The sequence below is a fragment of the Periplaneta americana genome, chromosome 6, assembly GCF_040183065.1.
Source record: "Periplaneta americana isolate PAMFEO1 chromosome 6, P.americana_PAMFEO1_priV1, whole genome shotgun sequence".
Taxonomy (NCBI): domain Eukaryota; kingdom Metazoa; phylum Arthropoda; class Insecta; order Blattodea; family Blattidae; genus Periplaneta; species Periplaneta americana.
Window position 1 is genome coordinate 20,990,986 of NC_091122.1, and position 24,965 is coordinate 21,015,950.

Sequence of the window (24,965 nt, forward strand, 5' to 3'; positions counted from 1 at the left end):
ATTTTTCTGACATCAGAATCATTGACTAGGCCATCTTTCTCAAGGGCTTTCAATTTTGACTGGACAATTGAGGATACAAATACACATTATAACCTATCTGAGACTTCTTCCTTAGATCTGAAAGTAATTTAGATGCATCTAACATAGAAATATGCACCCACTCCAACAATTGGTTTCTTGAGTGTGTTTTGTACAAATTGAATAAGCATTATTTTCGGGATGAACCACCAAAGTTGTCACCAACGAAAAAAGTTACTACTCTTTGCTGTAGAGTAACCACAAACAAACTCTTGCTGCACATTTTGATAACCTCTTTAAATATCAAGAAATTTGTTACAAGAAAGCTTCAAATAATCACAATAATGCACTGAAACTGTCACAAGTTAACCATACAGTAAAGCAGCAAAAGTTAATGACCAGAATTGTATAAAAATACCTTTTCCAAAGCCTCCTTAGTACTGTACCATGTTACAAAATATCTGTAGATGCAGTAACTAATGTTTGTATCACAATTACAGTTATCTTTAAATAACTTGAAAACGATTAGGGATATCTCGAAACAATTGTACCATTGTTTTTTTTTTCCCAGAAAATTTCACATGATTTTGAGTCCATTTAAAATTTCAAAGTTGCAACTAAAATGGCGGCTTTTGAGATAGCTGAAAGCCAGAATCGAATGTGTCACTGGTAGAGCATTTGGTCTTACAAACACTGGTAACACCTATAGTAATCGAAAATCAAACATATGGAAGATATTTATATGGTTCCAGACTTTTGATTCATCCTGTATATTAATTCAAATTTCGTGGATAGTTTGCGTATTAATATCTGGCCACTGGTCACAAAGCTATAAAATAGAAATAAAAACAAACCAGTAAGAAATATTTTTTCTTTCGTTTTTCTTCATTAAACTCTCAAATTTGGAATCCTGTGGCGAGTCGCAACTGGCCCGGGGACAGTACTTTAAACATCACTGGTCTAGAACACTCAAATGTAGTAGAGCTCAATTGCCTTGTCTACTAGGACTCTTGCATTTCCCGAGGCTCTTCGACGTGGAAGAGGGGGAATTGTCCTGTTGGATAAAATAACTAGTTGCTAGAGAGGATGGACCCGCACTGACGTCTTCAGTAGTGAACGAAGTGTGATCGAAGACAGTCTGATCATTGGTTCTCACTCACTGCAGGTAAGGTCTGCAGATTGGATTGGCTTCTCTAGTAAGCATGTTGGTGAGCCGCATCTGAGGCTCTATTACTAGCGCACTGGCCTTCCATCCAAGCGGTCCGGGTTCCATGCCCGGCCAGGTCGTGATGGAATTTGTGGTGGGCAAAACAAACTTTGCAGAGGATTTTGTCGAACTACTCCCGTTTCCCTCTATTGTTTCACCAGCACTTTCCACCTCCCCATAATTTCATCTATCATCTGCAATACTAAAATAGGCTGGGAGTAGTATACGGGTTTTCGACAATGATATAGAATAGGATTATTGCTCCGGGCCTCTAGAGCTTATCAGGATACTCGTTATCAGGAGAAATGCGACCTGGTTCTGTCAGGGGCTGAGGCAGGAGACCCACCAGTAGCGTCGGATTCACGAAAGCTACCAGGGACATCTGTCAACTTGGATAATAGAGGGTGCATAATGACTAAACCGTGCCTGCTTATTGAAGTTTATTGAAATCTAAATTAAAAATTACATCATATATATTTACAATATAGGCCTACAGTTTGCAGCCAAAAGAGCGAATGCTCGTCCTTGGGGCAGTTCCAGTTACATGATGTAATACTATAAGTTAAGTGATATAATTAAAATTACTGTAAACAGAAACTGAAAAAAAAAACATCTATACAAAAAAAAATGGAAAGTTTCAATCTAAAGAAATATATTTAATTCACTTAACGAACATTTTATTAAAGTTACTTAATTCTGAATTTATTTCTATGAACTGATTGCATAATCTTGGTCCATAATTTAAAAAGCACAAAAGTTGTATTTCGAAAAATTGAACAAATTAATTATTGGTAGGCACTGGTTAACATGTCTTGGTGTAATCTTCATTCTGAACAATGATACTATGTCCTTCCTTGAAGGAAATACTATAAAAATGATTACGACAAAAAAGGTAAAATTCCATGACTGACTACTATCAAAAACGTATTTTGTCATTTTCCACAAATAATAAATTGTTTTATGGATATATAACCCTTGTGTTCTTACAATCGATATTAGTATATATACATAAATGTACTAATCATCCAGGGTCCCGTCGGCCTGGTTGGCTCAGTTGGTATAGCGCTGGCCTTCTATGCCTGAGGTTGCGGGTTCTATGCCGGCCCAGGTCGATGGCATTTAAGTGTGCTTAAAAGCGACAAGATCATGTCAGTAGATTTACTGTCATGTAAAAGAGCTTCTACGGGACAAAATTTCGGCACACCGGCGAGATATAACCTCTGCAGTTGCGAGAGTCGTTAAATAAACCATAATTTGAATTTTTTTATAGTAGTAATAGTAGTAGTAGCAGTAGTAATAGTAGCCTAATGATAATAGTAATAATAGTATCATGAGGTAATTTTAATATTTATCCTATAAAGCTTGTAGATGAAATTATTGGGGATCATCAGTGCGGTTTTCGGCGTAATAGATCGACTATTGATCAGATTTTTTGTATTCGACAGATAATGGAGAAAAAATGGGAGTATAAGGGTACAGTACATAAGTTATTCATAGATTTCAAAAAGGCTTATGACTCGGTTAAGAGGGAAGTATTATATGATATTCTTATTGAATTTGGTATTCCCAAGAAACTGGTTCGATTAATTAAAATGTGTCTCAGTGAAACATACAGCAGAGTCCGTATAGGTCAGTTTCTATCTGATGCTTTTCCAATTCACTGCGGGCTAAAGCAGGGAGATGCACTATCACCTTTACTTTTTAACTTTGCTCTACAATATGCCATTAGGAAAGTTCAGGATAACAGGCAGGGTTTGGAATTGAACGGGTTACATCAGCTTCTTGTCTATGCGGATGACGTGAATATGTTAGGAGAAAATACACAAACGATTAGGGAAAACATGGAAATTTTACTTGAAGCAAGTAGAGCGATCGGTTTGGAAGTAAATCCCGAAAAGACAAAGTATATGATTATGTCTCGTGACCAGAATATTGTACGAAATGGAAATATAAAAATTGGAGATTTATCCTTCGAAGAGGTGGAAAAATTCAAATATCTTGGAGCAACAGTAACAAATATAAATGACACTCGGGAGGAAATTAAACGCAGAATAAATATGGGAAATGCGTGTTATTATTCGGTTGAGAAGCTCTTATCATCCAGTCTGCTGTCCAAAAATCTGAAAGTTAGAATTTATAAAACAGTTATATTACCGGTTGTTCTGTATGGTTGTGAAACTTGGACTCTCACTCTGAGAGAGGAACATAGGTTCAGGGTGTTTGAGAATAAGGTGCTAAGGAAAATATTTGGGGCTAAGCGGGATGAAGTTACAGGAGAATGGAGAAAGTTACACAACACAGAACTGCACGCATTGTATTCTTCACCTGACATAATTAGGAACATTAAATCCAGACGTTTGAGATGGGCAGGGCATGTAGCACGTATGGGCGAATCCAGAAATGCATATAGAGTGTTAGTTGGGAGACCAGAGGGAAAAAGACCTTTAGGGAGGCCGAGACGTAGATGGGAGGATAATATTAAAATGGATTTGAGGGAGGTGGGGTATGATGATAGAGACTGGATTAATCTTGCACAGGATAGGGACCGCTGGCGGGCTTATGTGAGGGCGGCAATGAACCTTCGGGTTCCTTAAAAGCCATTTGTAAGTAAGTAAATCCTATAAAGCTTAGATCTACACGTTTCCTGCCCAAGCGATCTGTGGTTCGATTTCCGGTGTTGACGAGACCCATCGACGGAACTGGATATTTGTCCCTTGTTGTGTGCTGTGTTGTCTACGCGGTGGCTATGTGCCGTGCTGATCACATGATTAGGCAAGTCCGCAATGTACGCCAATCTTGTCGAAAAATACAAATGTCGACACTGGAAGTTGAAAGAGGATAAAAAGAAAGATTTGAAACTAATGTGCAAGAAAATAATTATTTTGGTAGTAACTTATTATCAGCAGTGCATTAATCACTTGCGTTTTCTGTATTTCACACATAATAGATTCTTCTATGAACCCGAGTACTATGATTAACTTCACTTAAGACTGAGCCTACTCCGTAAGTAGACATAAGAACTTCTTAAAATTTCATATAAAATAAGTAGTGTTGTGGGATTGTGGGCGTTTGAGGCGTTGTTTCTGTTTCTGTCGGCAAATAAGTGTAGACTAGAGAGCTGCAGATTGGGGTTTAGAACCGGTTTAGATTCGAGTGATCAGACAACAACCGGCCAGGCTGAGCATCCGATCGAATGTTCGAATTTCAAGCGGTTGTTCCTGTTTTGCAGGCTAGACAGAACACCAGGCGCACTTCATTATACATGAAACTGACATATTCTGAGCATACAAACGGAGTAACAACTGAAGAAAGTTCAGTGTTTGCAAGTACGCCTACAGTTGATTCGACACTTATTTTAATACGACAAAGCAAGAATTACATCCAAGATTACCAGAAAAATTGGCAGGATCATGTTAATAGGATGATTAGAACACAGATTCCTAAAGCCATAATGCAATATCACCCACGTGGAAAAAGATCTTTGAGTCGTCCAAGGAAGAGGTGGCTTCAGAACACCAGCGTTTCGTTCAGACCGTAACAGTTCAAGGTCTAGTAAGTGGAAGGATGATGATGATGATGATATATTTTTTATTATTTTCAACTTGCAGTAACTTCATAAGTATTATATAAATAAACAAATGAACACCTGTAACAGCAAAGGAAATAGAAAGAAAAGTATTAACTTCCACTCCATTAACACAGAATGTCCATTTATCAGATGACATGATCCACAATCTTTTGCGGCGAAAACCATATAATGAACCATATCCAACATGAATCAAGGAATACAGAAGTTTAGAATTTTGTAGATATTAACTCGAGTGGGGGGGGGCAAAGACTAATTGGGATGTCCTGGTCTCTTATCGGGTCAGAAATTCTCATAGAACTGCTATTTAACTCTTGCGGTGAAGTTCGGAGGCCTAATTAGCCAAATTCACTCTCCTCACGTTCACGCTGGGGTTCTCTGGGAACTTTTAAGCTGCGAAAAAGAGAGAGTGGTGTACGGAAAGCAATATGTTTCTCAAGAAAATAGACAACATTAAGATAAATATATCGTATGCGGAGATTAAAAGGAAGGCGGAAAATAGGAAAGACTGGAGAATGCTGAGTTTGTAATGAAGGACTGTCTTTGGGCAGAAAACTAAGAATGAATGAAAACTCGAGTGACTGTACAAATATATATTTTGGGTTTTTTAGTTACAGCTGAAATATGACGGTGATAACGGACTGGTACCGCGACAAGACAATCCTGGTGACTGGAGGCACCGGGTTCATGGGCAAGGTGCTGCTCGAGAAGTTGCTGAGGAGCTGTCCAGGGGTGCGTCGCATCTACTTGTTGATCAGAGCGAAACATGGCACCGAGCCCTCCGCTCGAATTGAGGCACTGCTCAAGATCCCGGTGAGTAAAACTTCAAATTTCCAATCTATTTATAGAGTCTCAAAAGTAGATTCTGACATACCTAATGCTGAGGCACAAACATTAAAATATTTCTGCAAAAATGACATGGGATTCATAAAATCCCTATAAATTATGTTATCCGTGTTTGTTGTTGTGAGCATGGCTGGAATTGTAAGGATATTTGCGATTTGAAATAAAAGTTTGACATTTATTTTAATTTTTCTGTATATTCTCTGCTTTTAAATTTAATAAAGCGGATTCTTCTTGTTTATTACTTTATAACTGTTTCCTCATTCCATGAAGTCTAGTCTCGAGACTAGAATGCAATTGGTAGGTCTATAGTTGAAATGGTTTACACATCAATGTGACGCCAATGAGTTGTTTCAAATTGTTATAAATAATGTCATTATAGAGAATTGGATTCGTTTAGAAATTAATGCCAAAGTTAACTACCGTAGAGTTAGACTATGTTAATTTAACAATTTCTATCTTTATACTCCCCGCAATTATTAATCATCCCATTTCTACATGAATAATAATTTTTATTAAATTCAGTTTAAGTTAAATATTTCGTTAAGCTTTACATTTGCTGTGCATATGCCCAGCCTGAGCAGAACAGAGCGGCTCCTATTGCTTGCGTGACGTAGCGTGCTTGAATGACGTCACCACGTTCACAGAATGCATGACCAGATTTCTCGAATGCAAAGCATACAAATGTTTCGCGTTAAAATTCCCAAATATGGTTTCGATGTTTAACTATTAAATTAAAGACCTAACATTCTAAAGGTGCCAAGTGCTAAAAACAACTTTTTGAGATAGCCCATTGCTTAAAATTGGCTAAATGCATTTGAGATACCTACAACGCCGTCTTTTGGCGCACGAATGAGTCACTTACAGTTGAGCTACGACAAAGTCAATTTTGTATGATATTCTCATATGGATGTTCCTCCCTTAGATTGAATAAAATGAAATTTGAGAAATAGGCACTTAGCACCTTTAGAAAATTAGGTCTTCAATTTTGAACCGTAGAAGTCCAAATACACCATATGAAATAATTAGACAGCGAATAGAGCGAGACGGACCGTGTAGAAAACCACGAGGCACCTGATACGTTACACAATAGTAATATACGTTACAAGAGCGGTATGTTGACGTTTTCATGTTCGAGGAAAAGATTGAAAAAGCGAAACGTAGTTGAGCTTTTTTAATTTCCGAGAACGTGAAAACAAACATATCGCTCGTGTATCGTACATTATTTTGTGCGAAGATCGTTTATTACATACCTGAAAGAGGAATGAAATCTCCATCTTGGTTTCTGTTCAATGACGGCAACTTTGGAAAACAAATATATATATATATATATATATATATATATATATATATATATATATGTCTTCAACATTGTTCCTGTAAAATGTTTTCTGTGTTTACTATACTGCAGCAGGCCGTGTGATATACGTCTGTCTTTTTTTTCCCCCAGTCTATGATGAGTCTGGAATCTTGTTGATTTTTTCACGGCTTCCTTAATGTTACTTGCATTACAAATGCAGTAACTTTTGTGGTGTTGTAGAGTTTACTTAATTTTTGCAAATATTTAAAAGCAATAATTAACAGTGCAATTTAGGTGAAATTGCAGTGGTAAGTTTCCAATTTATAATTATTACTATATTGAACGTCTTTAAAAATAATATGTTAAAAGCCTAAAGCAGTAAAATGAATATGACGATTAAGCGGTAAGAATAGGGAAATTGTTATGTGTGTTACGTTGGGAATACTGAATGTGGTATTTCACACTTACCGCGTATTGGTTTTGTGCGGAAAGCAAGCAAATACGCACGATCTCGCACAAAAAAACTTACATTTGGATGACGTCATCGTATTAACAGAAAGTGTGACCAGATTTCTGGAATGTCAAGTGCTTTAACATTTCACGTCAAATACTTTTGAAAACGGTACCACTGTTAAGACTTGGTTGACATACTCCGAGAGCACGAGATAGCCTATGCAAGTATCTCCTACGCTAATGTTCTCTCTTTTCAAGTGAAACTGTTTCAACATCACAGTTCTCCGCTAGGGATTCAATGACTGAACACCACGAAAATCACAATTTATCAATAAATTATTTTAATGAAGAATGGAATTCTTAACTGTTGCAGTTATTCGAGAAAGTGATAGAAAGCAATCCAGAGATTACGAAGAAGCTTGTAGCAGTGGAAGGTGACCTCTCACTACCGGAATTGGGTCTTCAGAAGGAACAGAAACAACAGCTCATCTCCGAGGTCAATGTTGTGTTCAACTTGGCTGCCGCACTCAGTCTAAAGGCCAGGATGAAAGATGCAATAACATACAATGCGACCGGTACAAAACAAATGTTGGATCTGAGTTTACAGATGAAACAGCTGAAGGTAAAAATATACTGGGAATTAGTAGAAGTGCAGGGAAAGTATCGGAGAAAGTATCTGCTGCGGGAGCAAATATGTTGGATTAAGCTTCGTATCGTTATATATTATCTCCTCACTAGAAGAATTAGAAAGTCCGGTTTGAAATGACAGTCCTACACAACTCTAAGAGTACAAATCACACTCAAGTAGAATTAAAAAATATAATTATAATTGAAAAAATGAAAGCATATTTATTAACTATAAGTGGGATTTCGCCTTGTGGTAATTACAGAAAAACTAAATATGAATCGGGGATTGCAGAAACAGCACATGTCATGAAAACTAAATTTTAGTAGATACAAAAAACGGTATTACTGGTGGTAGACCACATAATTGGTTATAGTACTGGCTTCTTCAGACAGAAGCCTAATAGATGTGTCATTTTATATCAAATTTATTGGAATCTAATGAACTGTTAATGAAATAAATCAATATATATATTAGCTTGACATGTGCTGTTTCTGCTAGGAATCAAAATTTTAGTATAATAATTTCAGTTCAACTAAACTTTATTTGTCAAATTAGGGATATAATATATGTATAGGCCTACTGTGTAGGCCTCAAGTGAGATGGGAACTTCATGTTCTGAAATGGTTACAACCGTGACTAAAAAAGAAAAGTAACTTTTGTAGGACCTATAGTATCTATTATAATGATCGTTTAGAGATTTCGAAGTAGGCCTACTTCTGTAAACAGTGTAGAAATAAATTTTGAATAAAATTTAACAGTAGTTCTATTATTACAATTTTTTATGGATTATAGTAGGCCCTACAAATGTCACAACCGTCACAATGGATTGATCCTTCCATGTCATTAATTTAGCTTCATTCCCGTACTCACTTTTTATTTCTTCACGCAGGCGTTCTTGCACCTGTCAACAGCTTTCTGCCACTGTGATTATGAAGTCTTGGGAGAGAAGATGTACCCTCCACCCCATAACCCTCATGACGTCATGAGAGCCATGGAATGGCTTGATGATAAATCTATCGAACTGATCACACCCAGGTATGGAAACTATTACAATTTTCAGCTTTCAACCATATATTTTATTAATTATGACATAGGAAAATTAAACGTAAGAGATGAGTTTTATGAGTCATGTAATAATATGTACATGCTCTGGAAGATTGGTTTACAGAGCAAGACAAGCAATATTTAGAAGCCTTAAAATTTCTTTATCGCCGCTGTGCTAAGTGTATAGAGTTAAAAGAGAATATGCTGAATAAATAAAAAATTTGTTTTGAGATACAGCAGCTTTTCCATGTTAGGCTGAGAACTTATCAATATCGTCTCGCATATCAACATTATAAATAAAGTTAAACTAAAATCACACTTCGGGTATTTTGAGATTATAATAAATATATCAAAATATTCGAAGTGTGATTTTGAAAATATTATTGCAATATGATCCACTATTAAATTATCTACCTGTGATTGAGGTTCTGGCTGATAGGTACATCTATTATTACCAGGCAGTACACCTTACTTGATATGTGTCAGAGGAAGAACAATAATTGTTTGTAGCTTATGCATCTGAAGTGTAATATGTAGCTAGTCGGCGATATATGCAATGGAATGGGAAAAGGAACTGGCCATCCTACCCCATTATCTCCTGGCGTAGTTGCCTCATGAGTATTGACTTATTGGTATCGTTTATAAGGTTCACATCTGTCTTCGGACAGTTGACTAAACAACAATTCAATTACCTACGACTATACTGTATGTTTCGATTGTTTCTAACTTTCCCTTTATTTTGTAGACTTCTGGGTCCACATCCTAACTGCTACACATATTCAAAGCGGTTAGCAGAAGCTTTAGTGTATGAATACAGAGACAGAATCCCTGTGTGCATTGCAAGACCATCTATCGGTAAGAAAATTATTACGATAGCCTTAAGGTTTAGCTGACTTTTAGTGCTTTTAAAAGATAAATAATAATAATGAAGCGTACGATGTGAACTACATATACCAAAGAATATAGATTTCAATCAGTAAGAAATAATGAGTTATCAAGTGCTGAGTATTAAAACTAAACAACCAACGAAATACGAAATAACGAACCAACCAAATAAAGAAGCAAATCTTCCAACCAAACAACCTTCCATCTAACTAATCAACCAACCCACAAACCAACCAAACAAACTCCCAACAAACCAATCCCGCAATCAAGCAACCCACTAATAAATAATCAACAAACCCACCAACAATCAATAAACCCACCAACCAATCAACCAAACAAACAATCTTCCAACCAACTAATCAATCAACTCATCAACTAATCAATCAATCCACCAACTAATCAACAGAACAACCTCCAACTCGAGCATCCTGTGAAGCCACTAACCAATCAACAAATCAACCTCCTAACGAAGTAATCAATCAATACATCAACAGATAAATAAACGAATCAATCAACTCATCAACAAAACAAATCCACAAACCAATAAATCAAACCCCCGAAAGAAAACACTGAAGCAATTCCCAACCAAACAACCTGCCAATTAACCAATCAATCAATCCATCAACCAATCAATCAATTATTTAACCAATCAACCAATCATTCTCCTAATCAACAAACCAATCAACCCTCCAACCGACCAATCATCCACTCTACTAGTAGTTACGTGCAGTATTTGTGGTCTGTAGTAAAATAATAGGTACTTAGACAAAAATTAATGTAATGAGTGAATAAACATAAATAGGAATCAATGCCGTATCTGGACAAACCGAATATTTATTTGATTGCATGCTCACACCTTCCTTGCCATTCCTCGTCTCTCAGCTTGTAGAGCTGTAACTAAAGTTATATAGCATAGGCCTATGTTTGTTTTTATAGATTCCTAGAAAGTATTTGATAAAACATGCTTCAACATCAGATTGGCGTTATACTTTCTCTCTGCACTTCAAATAATGAGAAAATTGGAGAAGGTATAAAGGTAGATTTTCTCTTGCAGTTATTCCAGCACTTAAAGAGCCCCTTCCCGGTTGGGTTGACACTTTGAACGGTCCAGTCGGGATTCTGGTGGGAGCAGGTAAAGGTGTGATTCGCACCATGATGTGTGATGGAAACTGCTATGCAGAAGTGGTGCCAGTGGATATCGCCATTAATGGTATCATTGTTGTTGCATGGAAAATAGCAAATGAGAAGAAGTGAGTATGTGTGTAAATATAACTATCAGTATTTTAGTACAAGACTCATAAAAATGTTTTGAGACACAGTAATCTGACTAAAGACTGATAAACCATTATGCCTTTGAATAGTCCTCTTCTTTGGTGTCTATTTTTAGATAGCTTCTGATTTACAATTTTCAAACACACGCGCTATAGGCCTATCATTTTGTAAGGAAATGTACGAACTATGATAATACACAGTTATCTAACTAATCTTGCAATTCATATTATGAATAGCATTCTTTCAGAATTAAAGTAAATGCAATAAAAGTATTTCATTTTTCTTTGCCTATTTACCTCTTCCTTTGATACCGACTTACAACCAATGCGGTGCAGTTGAGGGTAGGCTATATCATTTAGGCAATAAAAGACCCTTTAAAAAGTGTAAAATAAGTGATAACAATGTCAATGTTGAAAGTTAAGGTGTTATTCTACATTATACTTTCATTATAATTCCAAAGCATCTTCAGATTCCATAGCTCCAATTCCTGATGAGACATCCATGTTTATTTAGAGTAAACAAGTCATCAATCAAGCAAGCATTTTCATTTACTAGCTACTAAGAACTTGATTGCTAAGCACTATACAACTCTGGATCATGACTTATTACGTCATATCCGACTATTTAGTGAACTATGCAGTTCACGTCAGCTGTAAATACAGCTTTGATTCGTTGTTAAGCAAGTGACGTCAGAATAGTGTGACGCAATTTATTGCTGTTGCTAAAAAAGTGACGTCATATGTTGTAATATTCGTAACGTTTTATTCATGTATCTTAGAGCATAAACTTTTCATTTCAAAATTGAGAAGGCATTATTTTAAACTATGGTACATAAAATTCTTAATTTATAAGGAGTGGCAACATAGGAATCGGTGAGTGAAGAAGATTTTGAAACATATTTTAGATCTTCTGGTCGCTTAGAAATTTCTTTACTAGATAAAATGGAGAATTGTACGTGGCAGAAATAATTATATGATTTCTTTGTCCAGAATTGAAGAATTTCCAGTTTACAACATAACTTCTGGGCAAATTGTTCGTGTTACTTGGGGCGACGTATTGAGTAAGACGCGTAAGTTGGTACTCGACTACCCCTTTGAAAAAACAATTTGGTATCCAGATGGAAACATCAGAAGCAGCTGGCTGATGCACTATTTCTGCATCGTATTGTTTCACTACCTGCCTGCATACTTCATAGACTTCTTGCTGCTTCTTGCAAGACAAAAGAGATTGTGAGTATACATTAGAAGCAATATAATTACATATATCTTCTTAGCCATTTTACTACATCGAGGCCTCTGCAGAGCAGAGGTTCATCCGGAAAGATGTCTGGGCTCTTATACTCAGAAAATTAACAAAAATAATGGAGCGAAACAAGTTTGCGGAAGCTCTCAAAGTTTTAATTCCAGTCTAATAAGCTTTAACATGAGCACCATTCGTAATTCTGCAGACTTGAAGGAAATACTACGGTTTCCTTGCTACAGCTAGGTTAACAAGCAAACATTCTCATGGGGGCAGATAAAAATTTTGGCCACTCGAGCGCAATTACGAGGGCCCCCCGGAAAGTAAGTTTCCCTGGGGCCGTTTACAGAATGAAAACAATTTCATGGTAAGATTTATTGTAACAGATACAGATACTGTTGAAGTATTTTTCAGCATATTCTCCACCGGAAATGAGACATTTATCATACCGTGGTATCAACTTTTGTATCCCTCTGTTGTAGAAGTCTGCCGCTTGGAATCGGAACCAGCGTGTGACAGCAGTCTGCACCTCACTTATTTTGAAAATTGTATATTGTGAAGCCAATTTAAAAACTAAAGGAATTTAAACCGATATTGTAATTTTTCCAGCATGGTTCGGATCCAGAATAGAGTAAGTCTTGGACTGGAAGTGCTGCAGTACTTCGCTTTGAGGCAGTGGCAGTTCGGCAATGAGAAGTTCCTTGCTATAGAGAAGACATTGTCTGCTGAAGACAGGTGACTATGGAAAGCAAACTTACAAACCTGCAAATACTCCTATTCTTTATTTTAATACAGCGGTCATCAGCACAGTGAACACGCTGGTAAGAGATGTACAAGCGTGCATCCGTGGCTACTGACAGCCATGCTTTCTCCCTCTCCCTTCTGCACGACGGTGTATATTCCGATACACCCCTTATCCGTTATCCATTTCAGCGAGTGCTGACGACCACTGTTTTAATACATTATAATGAGACTTTAGAAGCAAAAATAGGCGCTATTAACTATTTTACGACATTTTAGAGCAGTATTAAATTGTCGTAAAAAGCTAACACTATTTTTCACTATTTTTAAGTGAACAAAATAAGCATTCGTCCTAAATGTCTACTAATTATTAACGAGTTTTTGATGAAGTGATATACTTTAAGACGAGTTACTATTAAATTTTAATTAATTTCAGGGATGTATTCTACATGGGGAGTGTGAAGTTTGATATTGACGATTATTTCGAGAAAGCTATTATTGGATCAAGGGTGTACTGCATGAAAGAACCTCTAATATCCGTACCGCTATGCCGAAGAATTCTTACAGTGTAAGTGTTAGTTTAATGCTCCATTTGCATACATTAAACCAGTGTAATTACTTGTGCTTTTACATTAAGTAGTAGCTTCAGCGTTTCAATTTTGGAAGAGAGTGTGCAACAGTTTCGTTTTTTAAATTGGTGTGGCGCCAACAAGCTCATAATGAATGTTGACAGGACAGTTACATTATTTTTTATAAAAATAGTATTTCTTACAGTATAATTCCCAGTTAACACTGCACCTATATAAGTTTTTGTGCATAATTCTCGATAATAATCTCTGTTGGAATTCTCATCTTGACTATGTCTCTAGCAAACTAAAGAAAATGTGTTATGCTATAAGATGTTTAAAGCAAACTTTTGATCGTACAAATTTGTAAAATATTTATTTTGCATATGCCCAATCTGTCCTGTCCTACAATATAATACTCTGGAGCAATGCAAGCAGAATTCAGAGGGCTTTTATAATTCAGAAACGAATTTTACGAATTATTTTTAATTTAAGTCTAAGAGAATCTCTTAGAGACATATTTAGAAATTTTAAAAATTTTAAGATTACTTCTTCATTTATTTATAAATCAGCTCTCTTTTACAAAAACAATAGCGACATTTTAAATTAAATAAAGATGTTTATACGTATTACGTATATAATGAAAACAAATGAAAAATATTTATTGACAACTAAGGGACATCTTATTATTCAAACTCTCCCGTTGTTTCTGTCAGTTACATTATAGGCTAAGTAAAATTAAATTATGGTTTATTTAACGACGCAACTGCCGGAATTTTGTCCCGCAGGAACATTTAAAGAACCGTATCATTGAAGCCTGTGCTAAAGTCAGCCCAGAAATGCTACAAAATGTTCTATCCAAATTCTCAATTTTCTCTTCATGTACGAATATCTTAATGTAACCCCAAAAGAAAAAATCAAGGGGTGTTAAATCTGGAGACCTGGCCGGCCATTCTACTGGTCCACTTCGATCAATCCAATGTCCAGGGAACTGTTCGTCCAGTCTGCTGCAACATTTCTGTGGCTTAACTCACCAGAATGAGGAATGATATCAATTCTTTCTTCTTTCGGTAATGCCAACACGAAAATCAAGACATTTGTTATAGGAAAGCTTCAAATAATTACAACAATGCATTTAAACTGTCACAGGTTAACCAGACAGTAAAGCAGGAAAAGTTAATTACAGATTTTCATAAGGATATCTTTTCCAAAGCCTCCTTAGTACTGTACCATGTTAAAAATATCTGTAGATGCTGTAACTAATGTTTGTGTCATTATGACTTGAAAACGATTACAGATATCTCAAAACGGATTGCACCATTTATTTTTTCAGAAAATGACACAAGATTTTGAGTACCTACATGACCCCCTTTCCATTTAAAATTTCGAAATTGCATCCTAAATGGCAGCTTTTGAGATAGCTGAGGGCTAGGATCGAATGTGTCACTGGTAGAGCATTTGGTCTTACAAATACTGGTAACACCTAGGCTATAGCAATCGAAAATCAAGCATATGAAAGATATTTATATGCTTCCAGACTTTCGATTCACCCTGTTTATCAAGATTGGAGTCGGTACATATTACCAACACAGACACCGACTATACAAGACAGGCTCCTGCAACATTGGAGTGTAGACTTATAAAGCTGCGGTACACTAGCATAGAATACGAAATGGCAGTGTAGAATACGCTAGCTTTCCTAGTAGTACGCCTGGAATACACAGCAACCTTCCATACACCAAGGTTCTGCTAGTTGCATAAACAAAAGGGGATGTTATTCATCAATGCTATTAAAATAGTAATATAATAAACAGATTCCATAACAAAAGAATAGAGCATGTAAAATGGACAAACAGCATAAGAAATGAAGCTTTGCTAGGAAGAGTGGGTAAAAAAAGAACAACACTGAAACTGATCGGGAAGAGAAAAAGAACTAGGGCGAATCACTGGCTGAGAAGACACTGCCTACTGAAGGATGTACTGGAAGAAAAGTTCGGAGCAAAAGAAGATATCAGATGATAGACAACATTAAGATAAATTAATCATATGTGGAGACTAAGAGGAAGGCGGAAAATGGGAAAGACTGGAGAATGCTGGTTTGCAGTGAAAGACCTGCCCTTGAACAGAACACTACACAGCTCTGTGGTCTAGCGATCAGCATTTGTGGCTACATATCTTGAGATCCTGGGTTCAATTTTCATCGCAAACATAAATATTTTTCTTAAAGACAGTATTTAATACTTTCATTCGTAAAGATATAGAAATTAGGTGAATGTATATAAAGGATTTCTGTAGGCAGGAGAATCTCAGCGTTCAAGTAAAGTTCCTAGAATGCTTCCTAGGCCTGAAGTGTTGAAATTGTACGATACAAAATTAATCAATAAAAACGAAGCCAAATGCAAATACAGCGTATTGCTTTACTAAAATGCAGAGGCAACTGAACATTTAAGCTATTACTTCAAAAATTAAGTAAATCAACTGGACTATAAATTCAAAATTATAATTAAGTTAATTTGAACACTAAATCAAGTAATTATAGAGCTGAAATTGAAAATTAAAAAAACTCTAACAATGAAAATTACATAAGTTAATCGAAAACCGTTGTAATCCTAAAGAAAATGAAAAAAAAAATTAATATTTCAACGTTGATATTTCACTTCTAATTAAACGAAATTGAAAATTAATTCGTACAATTTAAGTTGTAATATGCTTTTTCCTATAGAAACTCAGGTAACTTCTGGATATTTACGAGTTCCAGGAACATCGTATTCCAGAAAAGTTTTTTTTTTCTGATAAAGTAACTCCAATATAGAAAAATGTCTGTGATTGCTTAAGAGAAGTAGACAAATTCTTTTCACATGTGTGGAACTTCTAGATACAAACTATTTGATATATTACATATTACAAATTACCATTTACAACAATTATATCACAGATAACTAGCTTACAGCTCTATTTGCGTATTCTACAAAGGTATTTCGTTGATTGTTACATGATCCTGTAACCTTTACTTACTTACTTACTTACTGGCTTTTAAGGAACCGGAGGTTCATTGCCGCCCTCACATAAGCCCGCCATTGGTCCCTATCCTGAGGAAGATTAATCCAGTCTCTATCATCGTATACCACCTCCCTCAAATACATTTTAATATTATCCCCCCATCTACGCCTCGGCCTCCCCAAAGGTCTTCTTCCCTCCAGCCTCCCAACTAACACTCTATATGCATTTCTGGATTCGCCCATATGTGCTACATGCTCTGCCCATCTCAAACGCTTGGATTTAATGTTCCTAATTATGTCAGGTGAAGAATACAATGCGTGCAGTTCTGTTCTGTAACCTTTTACAAAAAATAAATAAATTCAAGTTTCTTTTCTAACCAATACTACCAATTCTACGACCATTTATACCGTAGAATACCCAATTTTTGCATTCTACCAAAACTACCGGATCGGTATTCTACAAGCCCGCAACTCTAGTGGAATGTGAACTACAGACTCATACTAGATTATGTTTCAGGCTTTATTGTCTCCACATCGCCAGCAGGATAGCATTCTACATGCTCGTGATATGGCTGCTGCTCAAGTACGTGGCAGCTGCTCGACTCATGCTCAACTACTCCACACAGGTGCTACAGCACGTGCCGGTCATTGGAGGGATGGTTCCCCACATCAACGGTGTAGAAACTACTGGCTTCTGAACACAGTTCAGGTGCAAGGGAAGTTTCCACAACATCAGGGTGGAGCGAGTAAATAATGTCAAGAAAATGTGTCAATTAAAAATCTATCTGCCAATACAAAGTGTAAAATACAAAAATATATATAAATTTTAGTAGTGACAAATAATGTGTCATTATTCGTAGCAGTAAGTGCATAATCTCTCTACTTGATATCGAAGACAAGTTCGATGTATTACATCCTACACTACAATGGAGGCAGATTGGTAGTTTCAGAAGCAGATATTCCAACGTGTGCTGGAACTTAACATCTCCAACTTTTCGCAACTGCAAACAAATTCCACATTCAAGGCAATGTAACGCCTGAAGAGTTATCTACTCTGTTCATCCGTTAAGACAGACTACTCCGAACTACAGGGCTTAGAACTAGTTTATATTCGACCGGTCAGAGAACAACGAAACGAATGCTCGAACTTAGAGCGGTGGCCCGCAAGCTACACAGGAAGACCAGGTGCACTTCACCATACACGAGGAGTCGAGCACTAACATATTCTGGGTACACAAACGGAGTAACAACTGAAAAAAATTTACTTTGTGTAACTAAAACAAAAATTGGATAATTTAACAGGCATTTATTGTCTTTATTATTTTATCTTGCAGTAGTTACATAACTAATATGATATGGGTCTAAATGAACAAATGAACACCTGTAATGAAAAAGCAAGTGAGCGTAATGCATAACATGAAATCTGATATGTAAACAAATGAAAGAATAAATAGATTACAATTGATTACAAAACAGTGGAGAAAATAAACACATACATTCCATTGTAACGTTTGTACTTTAAACCTAAAATGCATATCCTGAAAACAGTAGTTTTTCATATATAATTCCTTCCAATTACTTTAAGTAAATGCATTATTATCGCATTACGAAATATTTTTATGAAGACAGAATGTTATTAACAAAAATAAAATAAAATTTGCTAATATTTGTAGTTTCATTATGCATGTTGCTGCCCTTGACGATACTTTAACTGCAATACTTTGATGACTGAATTAGTGAATGAGTGAGTGAGTAAGTGAGTGGGTGGGTGAGTGAGTGAGTGAGTGAGTGAGTGAGTGAGTGAGTGAGTGAGTGAGTGAGTGAGTTATGAAATATAGCCTACATTAAAAGGTAAACAATGATAATCACATCCTTGCAAGGGCTCCTAAGACGCAACGTAAACTGTCTTTCATACCCCATTAAACCGAATGCCGAGGCAGCCAGCAATACGGAAAAGCGTTGCATACTGTCTACAGCACCAGGCGTACCAATAGTCTATATCAGGGTCATCAGTACAGTGGACCCTCGGGCTAGCGTCTCTTACCCGTGGATAAGACATTGCACTATCGTGCATTCGTGGCTACTGGCGGGTATGCTTTCTCTCTCTCCCTTCCGTACGACGGTGCATATTCCGAGACCTCCTTACCCTTTACCCATTTGAGCGCATGCTGACGACCACTGGTCTATATCATCTCATTTTTTAACCGGTTGTGCAGAACGCTACTCCAAACATCTGAGCGTGGCGCCAACCGTTCTTACTCTCTGTACAGTATGGAAGGAAATGCATTCCATTAATTCACGTAAAATAGAGATCAGGACATTATGAGCAAAATTTACAATGTTTTTGATACGACCAATGTTTTGTTGAATTTTTTTAATTTTTCGAGAAAATTAAATTCAAGATGTAGCAACACTGCAGGACATAAATAGCAGTACGCACTCTTTCACTTTACTGACTTGCAAATGGGTGACCTCAATAATTCTACCTCAAATACCCTGGCTTGAAAGTTGATGGCTTTCCACAGCCACATTACTATAATTGACGAATGAAATTTGCAATTCCTATTTAGGTGATTGATCGAAACATGTCCGTTTTTTATGACTAAGTTACTTCTGAAACACGTGTATAAATAGTTTACTCTATACTATCGTATGAAAGAAACAATCCGTATTATTTAAAAATTCCATGGGATCCGAAACCAAAAACTTAATATAAAAGTTTTTTTTTTTCGAAAACTGTACTGTAATAAACGAAATGTTGTTATACAGTATTTTTTACTGTAGTTCTATGAATAACATTTGTGAAGGAATTTAATACGTTTATTTCCATCCTGTACAGTACAGAATCAGCTATACAATCACTGAAGTCAAATGAACGACTCGATGAAATAACAAACTATGAAACATGGGTAAATATGTGAAATATATAGAAAAATATCCCATTTCGACTGCACTATTCATACACTATTTTGCATTAATTCTGAGACTAAGGATCCTCACATAAGGAGTCACACAATCGTGATTGGATGAACCATGAGTACCAAAGCAGTCGCAAACTGCATCTGTAACTTATCTTTTTTCATTTAGTTATTTAACGACGCTGTATCAACTACAAGGTTATTTAGCGTGGATAGAATTGGTACTAGCGACATGGCATTTGGCAAGACGAGACCGAGGATTCGCCATAGATTACGTGACAATCACCTTACGGTTGGGGAAAACCTTGGAAAAAACCCCCAACTAGGTAATCAGTCCAAGCGGGAATCGAACCTACGCCCCAGCGCAACTCCGGATCGGCAGGCAAGCGCCTCAGCCAACTGACCTACGCCGACCGGTGGCTATCTGTATCTTCCTCTTTCTACTTCGGAAGGTGAATGAAAACTGACAACGAAGCTTCGGTAGCCACGGATGAAAAATATTCCCGCTCAAAACAGGGAATAAAAATTGGTAGCGTGGAGTAACTGTCAGCGCGTCTGACTGCGAAACCAGGTGGTCCGGGTTCGAATTCCGGTCGGAACAAGTTACCTGGTTGAGATTTTTTTCGGGGTTTTCCCTCAACCCAATATGAGCAAATGCTAGGTAACTTTCGGTGCTGGATCCCCGACTCATTTCACCGGCATTATCACCTTCATTTCATTCAGACGCTAAATAACCTGAGATGTTGATACAGCGTCTTAAAATAACTCCAAAAAATTGGTAGCAAAGCTATAGAAGTAGGATCTAATAATATTCTCGCCTGAAACAGGGAATAAAAACTGACGTATAAAGGTATGGAAGCAACAAGCAATAATAGTCTCGTTTGGAAAGGGGAATAAAAACTGGTAACAAAGCTATGGAAGCTATTCCTCGTTACGAGCCAATAATATTTTCACTCCAAGCGGGGAGTAAACACTGGCAGCAAAGCTATGGAAGCCACTAGCGAATAAATTTATCGTTTGAAAAGATGAAGAAAAACTGCCAAAAAAGCTATGAAGGCCACGAACTAATAATATTCTCCCTTCAAAAGAGAAATAAAAACCGGAAGAAAAGCTGTGGCAACCACGAACCAATAATATTCTCGCTCTAAGCAGGGAATAAAAAAGGAAACAGCCACGAGCCAATAATATTTTCGCTCCAAGCGGGGAGTAAACACTGGCAACAAAGCTGTGGAGGCCACGAGCCAATAATATGCTCGTTCGAAACGTTGTATAAAAACTACCATAAAAGCTGTGGCAGCCACGAGCCAATAACATTCTCGCTGGAAGCAGAAAAAAAAACTATATAAGCCACGAGTCAATAATATTCTCGTTCAAAACAGGGAATAAAAAACTGGAAACGAAGATATCGAAGTCACGGGTCTGTAATATTCTCGTACAAAATGAGGGGAAAAAATTGACAGCAAATCTATAGAAGCCAGGAGCTAATAATATTGCGAGACTTTGACTCCTGCAATCCGATTGGAGAGCTCACTATGCAGTGACGCCATTTCAGTTTTGAACTTCTCTTGATGTGCAAATGTCCACAGAAGTAATAAAATTAGTTTTACAACCTCCCCTTTAAATGTCTGATTGTGGGTACAGTACATCACTCTTGATTGTTATTGAACTGGTGCATAAGTTCGTAGCGTTTTTAATCTGCTGTCCATGTTTCTATAGCAACCAAGTATTTATTACGCTACGAATATATGCACCAATTCTATATTATTTGACAAAAAAGGGCTAGGCCTGTAGAATTTAATTATTTTAAACCATTACCATCTTACTTGACACATGTTATTCGAACTGCTAAAGCGTCGGCTTTCCACGTTGGAAAAAAAGATAGGAAAATACGAAAACTGGAGTACACATTGTTTTACGAGGGAAAGAAAAGCCACTCCTCATAGATAGGAAAATACGAAAAATGGAGAACATATTGTTTTACGAGGGAAAGAAAAGCCACTCCTCAAAGATAGGAAAATACGAAAAATTGAGTAGACTACACATTGTTTTACGAGGGAAAGAAAACCCACTCCTCAAAGATAGGAAAACACGAAAAATTGAGTACAAATTGTTTTACGAGGGAAAGAAAACCCACTCCTCAAAGATAGGAAAACACGAAAAATTGAGTACACATTGTTTTACGAGGGAAAGAAAAACCACTCCTCAAAGATAGGAAAACACGAAAAATTGAGTACACATTGTTTTACAAGGGAAAGAAAAATCACTCCTCAAAGATAGGAAAACACGAAAAATTGAGTACACATTGTTTTACGAGAGAAAGAAAAGCCACTCCTCAAAGATAGGAAAACACGAAAAATGGAGTACACATTGTTTTACGAGGGAAAGAAAACCCACTCCTCAAAGATAGGAAAACACGAAAAATTGAGTACACATTGTTTTACGAGGGAAAGAAAAATCACTCCTCAAAGATAGGAAAACACGAAAAATTGAGTACACAATGTTTTACGAGGGAAAGAAAAGCCACTCCTCAAAGATAGGAAAACACGAAAAATTGAGTACACATTGTTTTACGAGGGAAAGAAAAACCACTCCTCAAAGATAGGAAAACACGAAAAATTGAGTACACAGTGTTTTACGAGGGAAAGAAAAGCCACTCCTCAAAGATAGGAAAACACGAAAAATTGAGTACACATTGTTTTACGAGGGAATGAAAACTCACTCCTCAAAGATAGGAAAACACGAAAAATTGAGTACACAATGTTTTACGAGGGAAAGAAAAATCACTCCTCAAAGATAGGAAAACACGAAAAAATGAGTAGACTATACATTGTTTTACGAGGGAAAGAAAAACCACTCCTCAAAGATAGGAAAACACGAAAAATTGAGTACACAATGTTTTACAAGGAAAAGAAAAGCCACTCCTCAAAGATAGGAAAACACGAAAAATGGAGTACACATTGTTTTACGAGGGAATGAAAACTCACTCCTCAAAGATAGGAAAACACGAAAAATTGAGTACACAATATTTTACGAGGGAAAGAAAAGCCACTCCTCAAAGATAGGAAAACACGAAAAACTGAGTACACATTGTTTTACGAGGGAAAGAAAAACTACTCCTCAAAGATAGGAAAACACGAAAAATTGAGTACACATTGTTTTACGAGGGAAAGAAAAGCCACTCTTCAAAGATAGAAAACACGAGAAATGGAGCTCACATTGTTTTACGAGGGAAAGAAAATTCACTCCTCAAAACACAGAAAAACACGATAATAGGAGGAGGTTGAGGTTGCACATAGTCTTTGTGAGGGAAAGAATTGTAACTCATCAACACAGAAAAAACAAGGTAAAGGCGTATAAAGCAGTTGTTTATGAGAGAAAGAAAATCCACTCCTCTAAACATATACAAAAAAACCTACAGAGAGTCTTTATGAGAGAGAGAGAGAGAGAGAGAGAGAGAGAGAGAGAGAGAGAGAGAGAGACCAGCTCCACAAAATACAGCAGAAACATAAGGAAGGACGTACACCCAGTCCTTGCGGAGAAGGATCTCGTCTGTTCAACCAAGGATCGAACTCAAGCTAACAGATTTTTAACTAGAAAAGCTACGTCATGGTGTTTCAAATTGTTTAGTTTAGGAAAGGTAATCCGATGTCAGCAAACTTAATATATGTGTATACATATCTTTAAAGAACTGTGTGGTAATATTAAGTAAACATGAAAAGAAAACCACAGCTCTGTAAACACTAAAAATTTATTGCTAAAATGTCATAGTGGGTGTTAGTTAACACTTCTCAGGATATATTATGTTGCTTTCGTAAGATATGCAGACAAAAATTTCCCTGAAAAAGCAGTCCGAAGTATAAATATTAGATTGTGGTCAAGGACTTCTAAGCCATTCCGGACCCGTATATAACAAAGTCACTATGTAACTGACTTAACCGGTTTACAGGTAGATTCGAACCATATTGACGACAGAATTTAGAGAAGATGTATCCATCTCAAATATAAGAGAAAATGGTGAATTTCGCTCCTTCCATGTTAGCGCAACAGGTCTCGAAAGGTCGCAGTGCTGGGTCCTAGTGCCCCCCTCCCGAAATTAGATTTTATTCTCCATTTCCACTCATTTAAATCTTGTGCACTCCTCTCGTCAACAAAATCTCTAGTTCCCGATAGATTCACGGGGTCATGTTTTCAATCTCGGTTTATGAGAGTGAAGCTTAATTTGTAGTGTGTATTGTTATTGGAACTTCGCTCTGTTACAGATAAATAAGTAAGTAAATAATAACGTAAATAAATAAGAAAATAAAGAACTAAATAAACAAACAAATAAATAAATAAAAATAGCAGCAGCAGTAGCAGTAATAGTAGTAGTAGTAGTAGTAGTAGTAGTAGTAGTAGTAGTAGTAGTAGTAGTAGTGGTAGTCCACACCTGTGGAGTAACGGTTAGCGCGTCTGGCCGCGAAACCAGGTGGCCCAGGTTCTATTTCCGGTCGGGGCAAGTTACCTGATTGAGGTTTTTTCCGGTGTTTTCCCCTCAACCCAATATGAGCAAATGCTGGGTAACTATCGGTGCTGCACTCCGGACTCATTTCACCGGCATTATCACCTTCATCTCATTCAGACGCTAAATAACCTAAGATGTTGATAAAGCGTTGTAAATTGCCTACTAAAATAAAATAAAAAATAGTAGTAGTAGTAGTAGTAGTAGTAAGCCTAGTTGTTGTTGCATTTTATTTAGGCCTAATAACATTTTCAAGTGCAGAGAATATCCCGTGTTCAAACTTACTGTTGTGAAGAATGGCCAACAAGTTTTTCTCAAAATCATAATAATTTTAATTAGCCTAAGTGGTGTAATTCTACGACACAAAAACCCACAAATTTAATTCACTCCCAGAGTAAGCCATGCTGGTGGTGTATACGTACAGTGCCCATGAGGGAACATGGTGCCCATGCCTCCACTTGTGGCTAAACAAACATACGATCAAGATAACCTGTGTTGCAATGTCCGTAAACTCAATGCTCTGTGTCCCCGGCCTTTATTGGAATGGCTTCACGTCAGCGTTAGGTTTACGTTTAAGTTTTCCTTGTACATGAGGCCTTATAGTAGGCGAAACATATCTGGAACAAGATACTATTCACATCGCCTTGTGGTCTAGAAAGCAACCCTGACTTTGTTTTGCACTACTGTAACACTATGGTGTCCACGCCTGTGGAGTAACGGTTAGCACGTCTAGCCGCGAAACCCGGTCGGGACAAGTTATCTGGTTGA

The 24,965-nt window shown here is 36.9% G+C and overlaps 1 protein-coding gene and 1 long non-coding RNA gene across 2 annotated transcripts in view; one reads left to right on the top strand and one right to left on the bottom strand.

Moving 5' to 3' along the window:
* LOC138701146 (uncharacterized) overlaps nt 1–24,965 on the bottom strand; it is a 228,951-nt gene that overhangs the window by 70,987 nt on the left and 132,999 nt on the right. The window lies entirely within an intron of this gene.
* On the top strand, nt 5,312–17,743 carry LOC138701139 (putative fatty acyl-CoA reductase CG5065). Its single transcript, XM_069827742.1, has 9 exons — nt 5,312–5,624; nt 7,781–8,029; nt 8,925–9,070; nt 9,825–9,934; nt 11,019–11,214; nt 12,226–12,465; nt 13,085–13,210; nt 13,653–13,784; nt 17,299–17,743. The coding sequence occupies exons 1-9, from the start codon at nt 5,436–5,438 to the stop codon at nt 17,477–17,479; spliced, it is 1,569 nt and encodes a 522-aa protein (XP_069683843.1). The 5' UTR covers nt 5,312–5,435; the 3' UTR covers nt 17,480–17,743.

What these genes read in the sequence shown, in the direction of transcription:
- LOC138701139 (XM_069827742.1), top strand. Translation starts at nt 5,436, where the DNA reads ATGACGGTGATAACGGACTGGTACCGCGACAAGACAATCCTGGTGACT. An exon ending in CTTGCAAGACAAAAGAGATT is followed by an intron (nt 12,466 to 13,084) that starts GTGAGTATACAT and finishes TAATTTTTCCAG; the next exon opens with CATGGTTCGGATCCAGAATA. An exon ending in ACATTGTCTGCTGAAGACAG is followed by an intron (nt 13,211 to 13,652) that starts GTGACTATGGAA and finishes AATTAATTTCAG; the next exon opens with GGATGTATTCTACATGGGGA.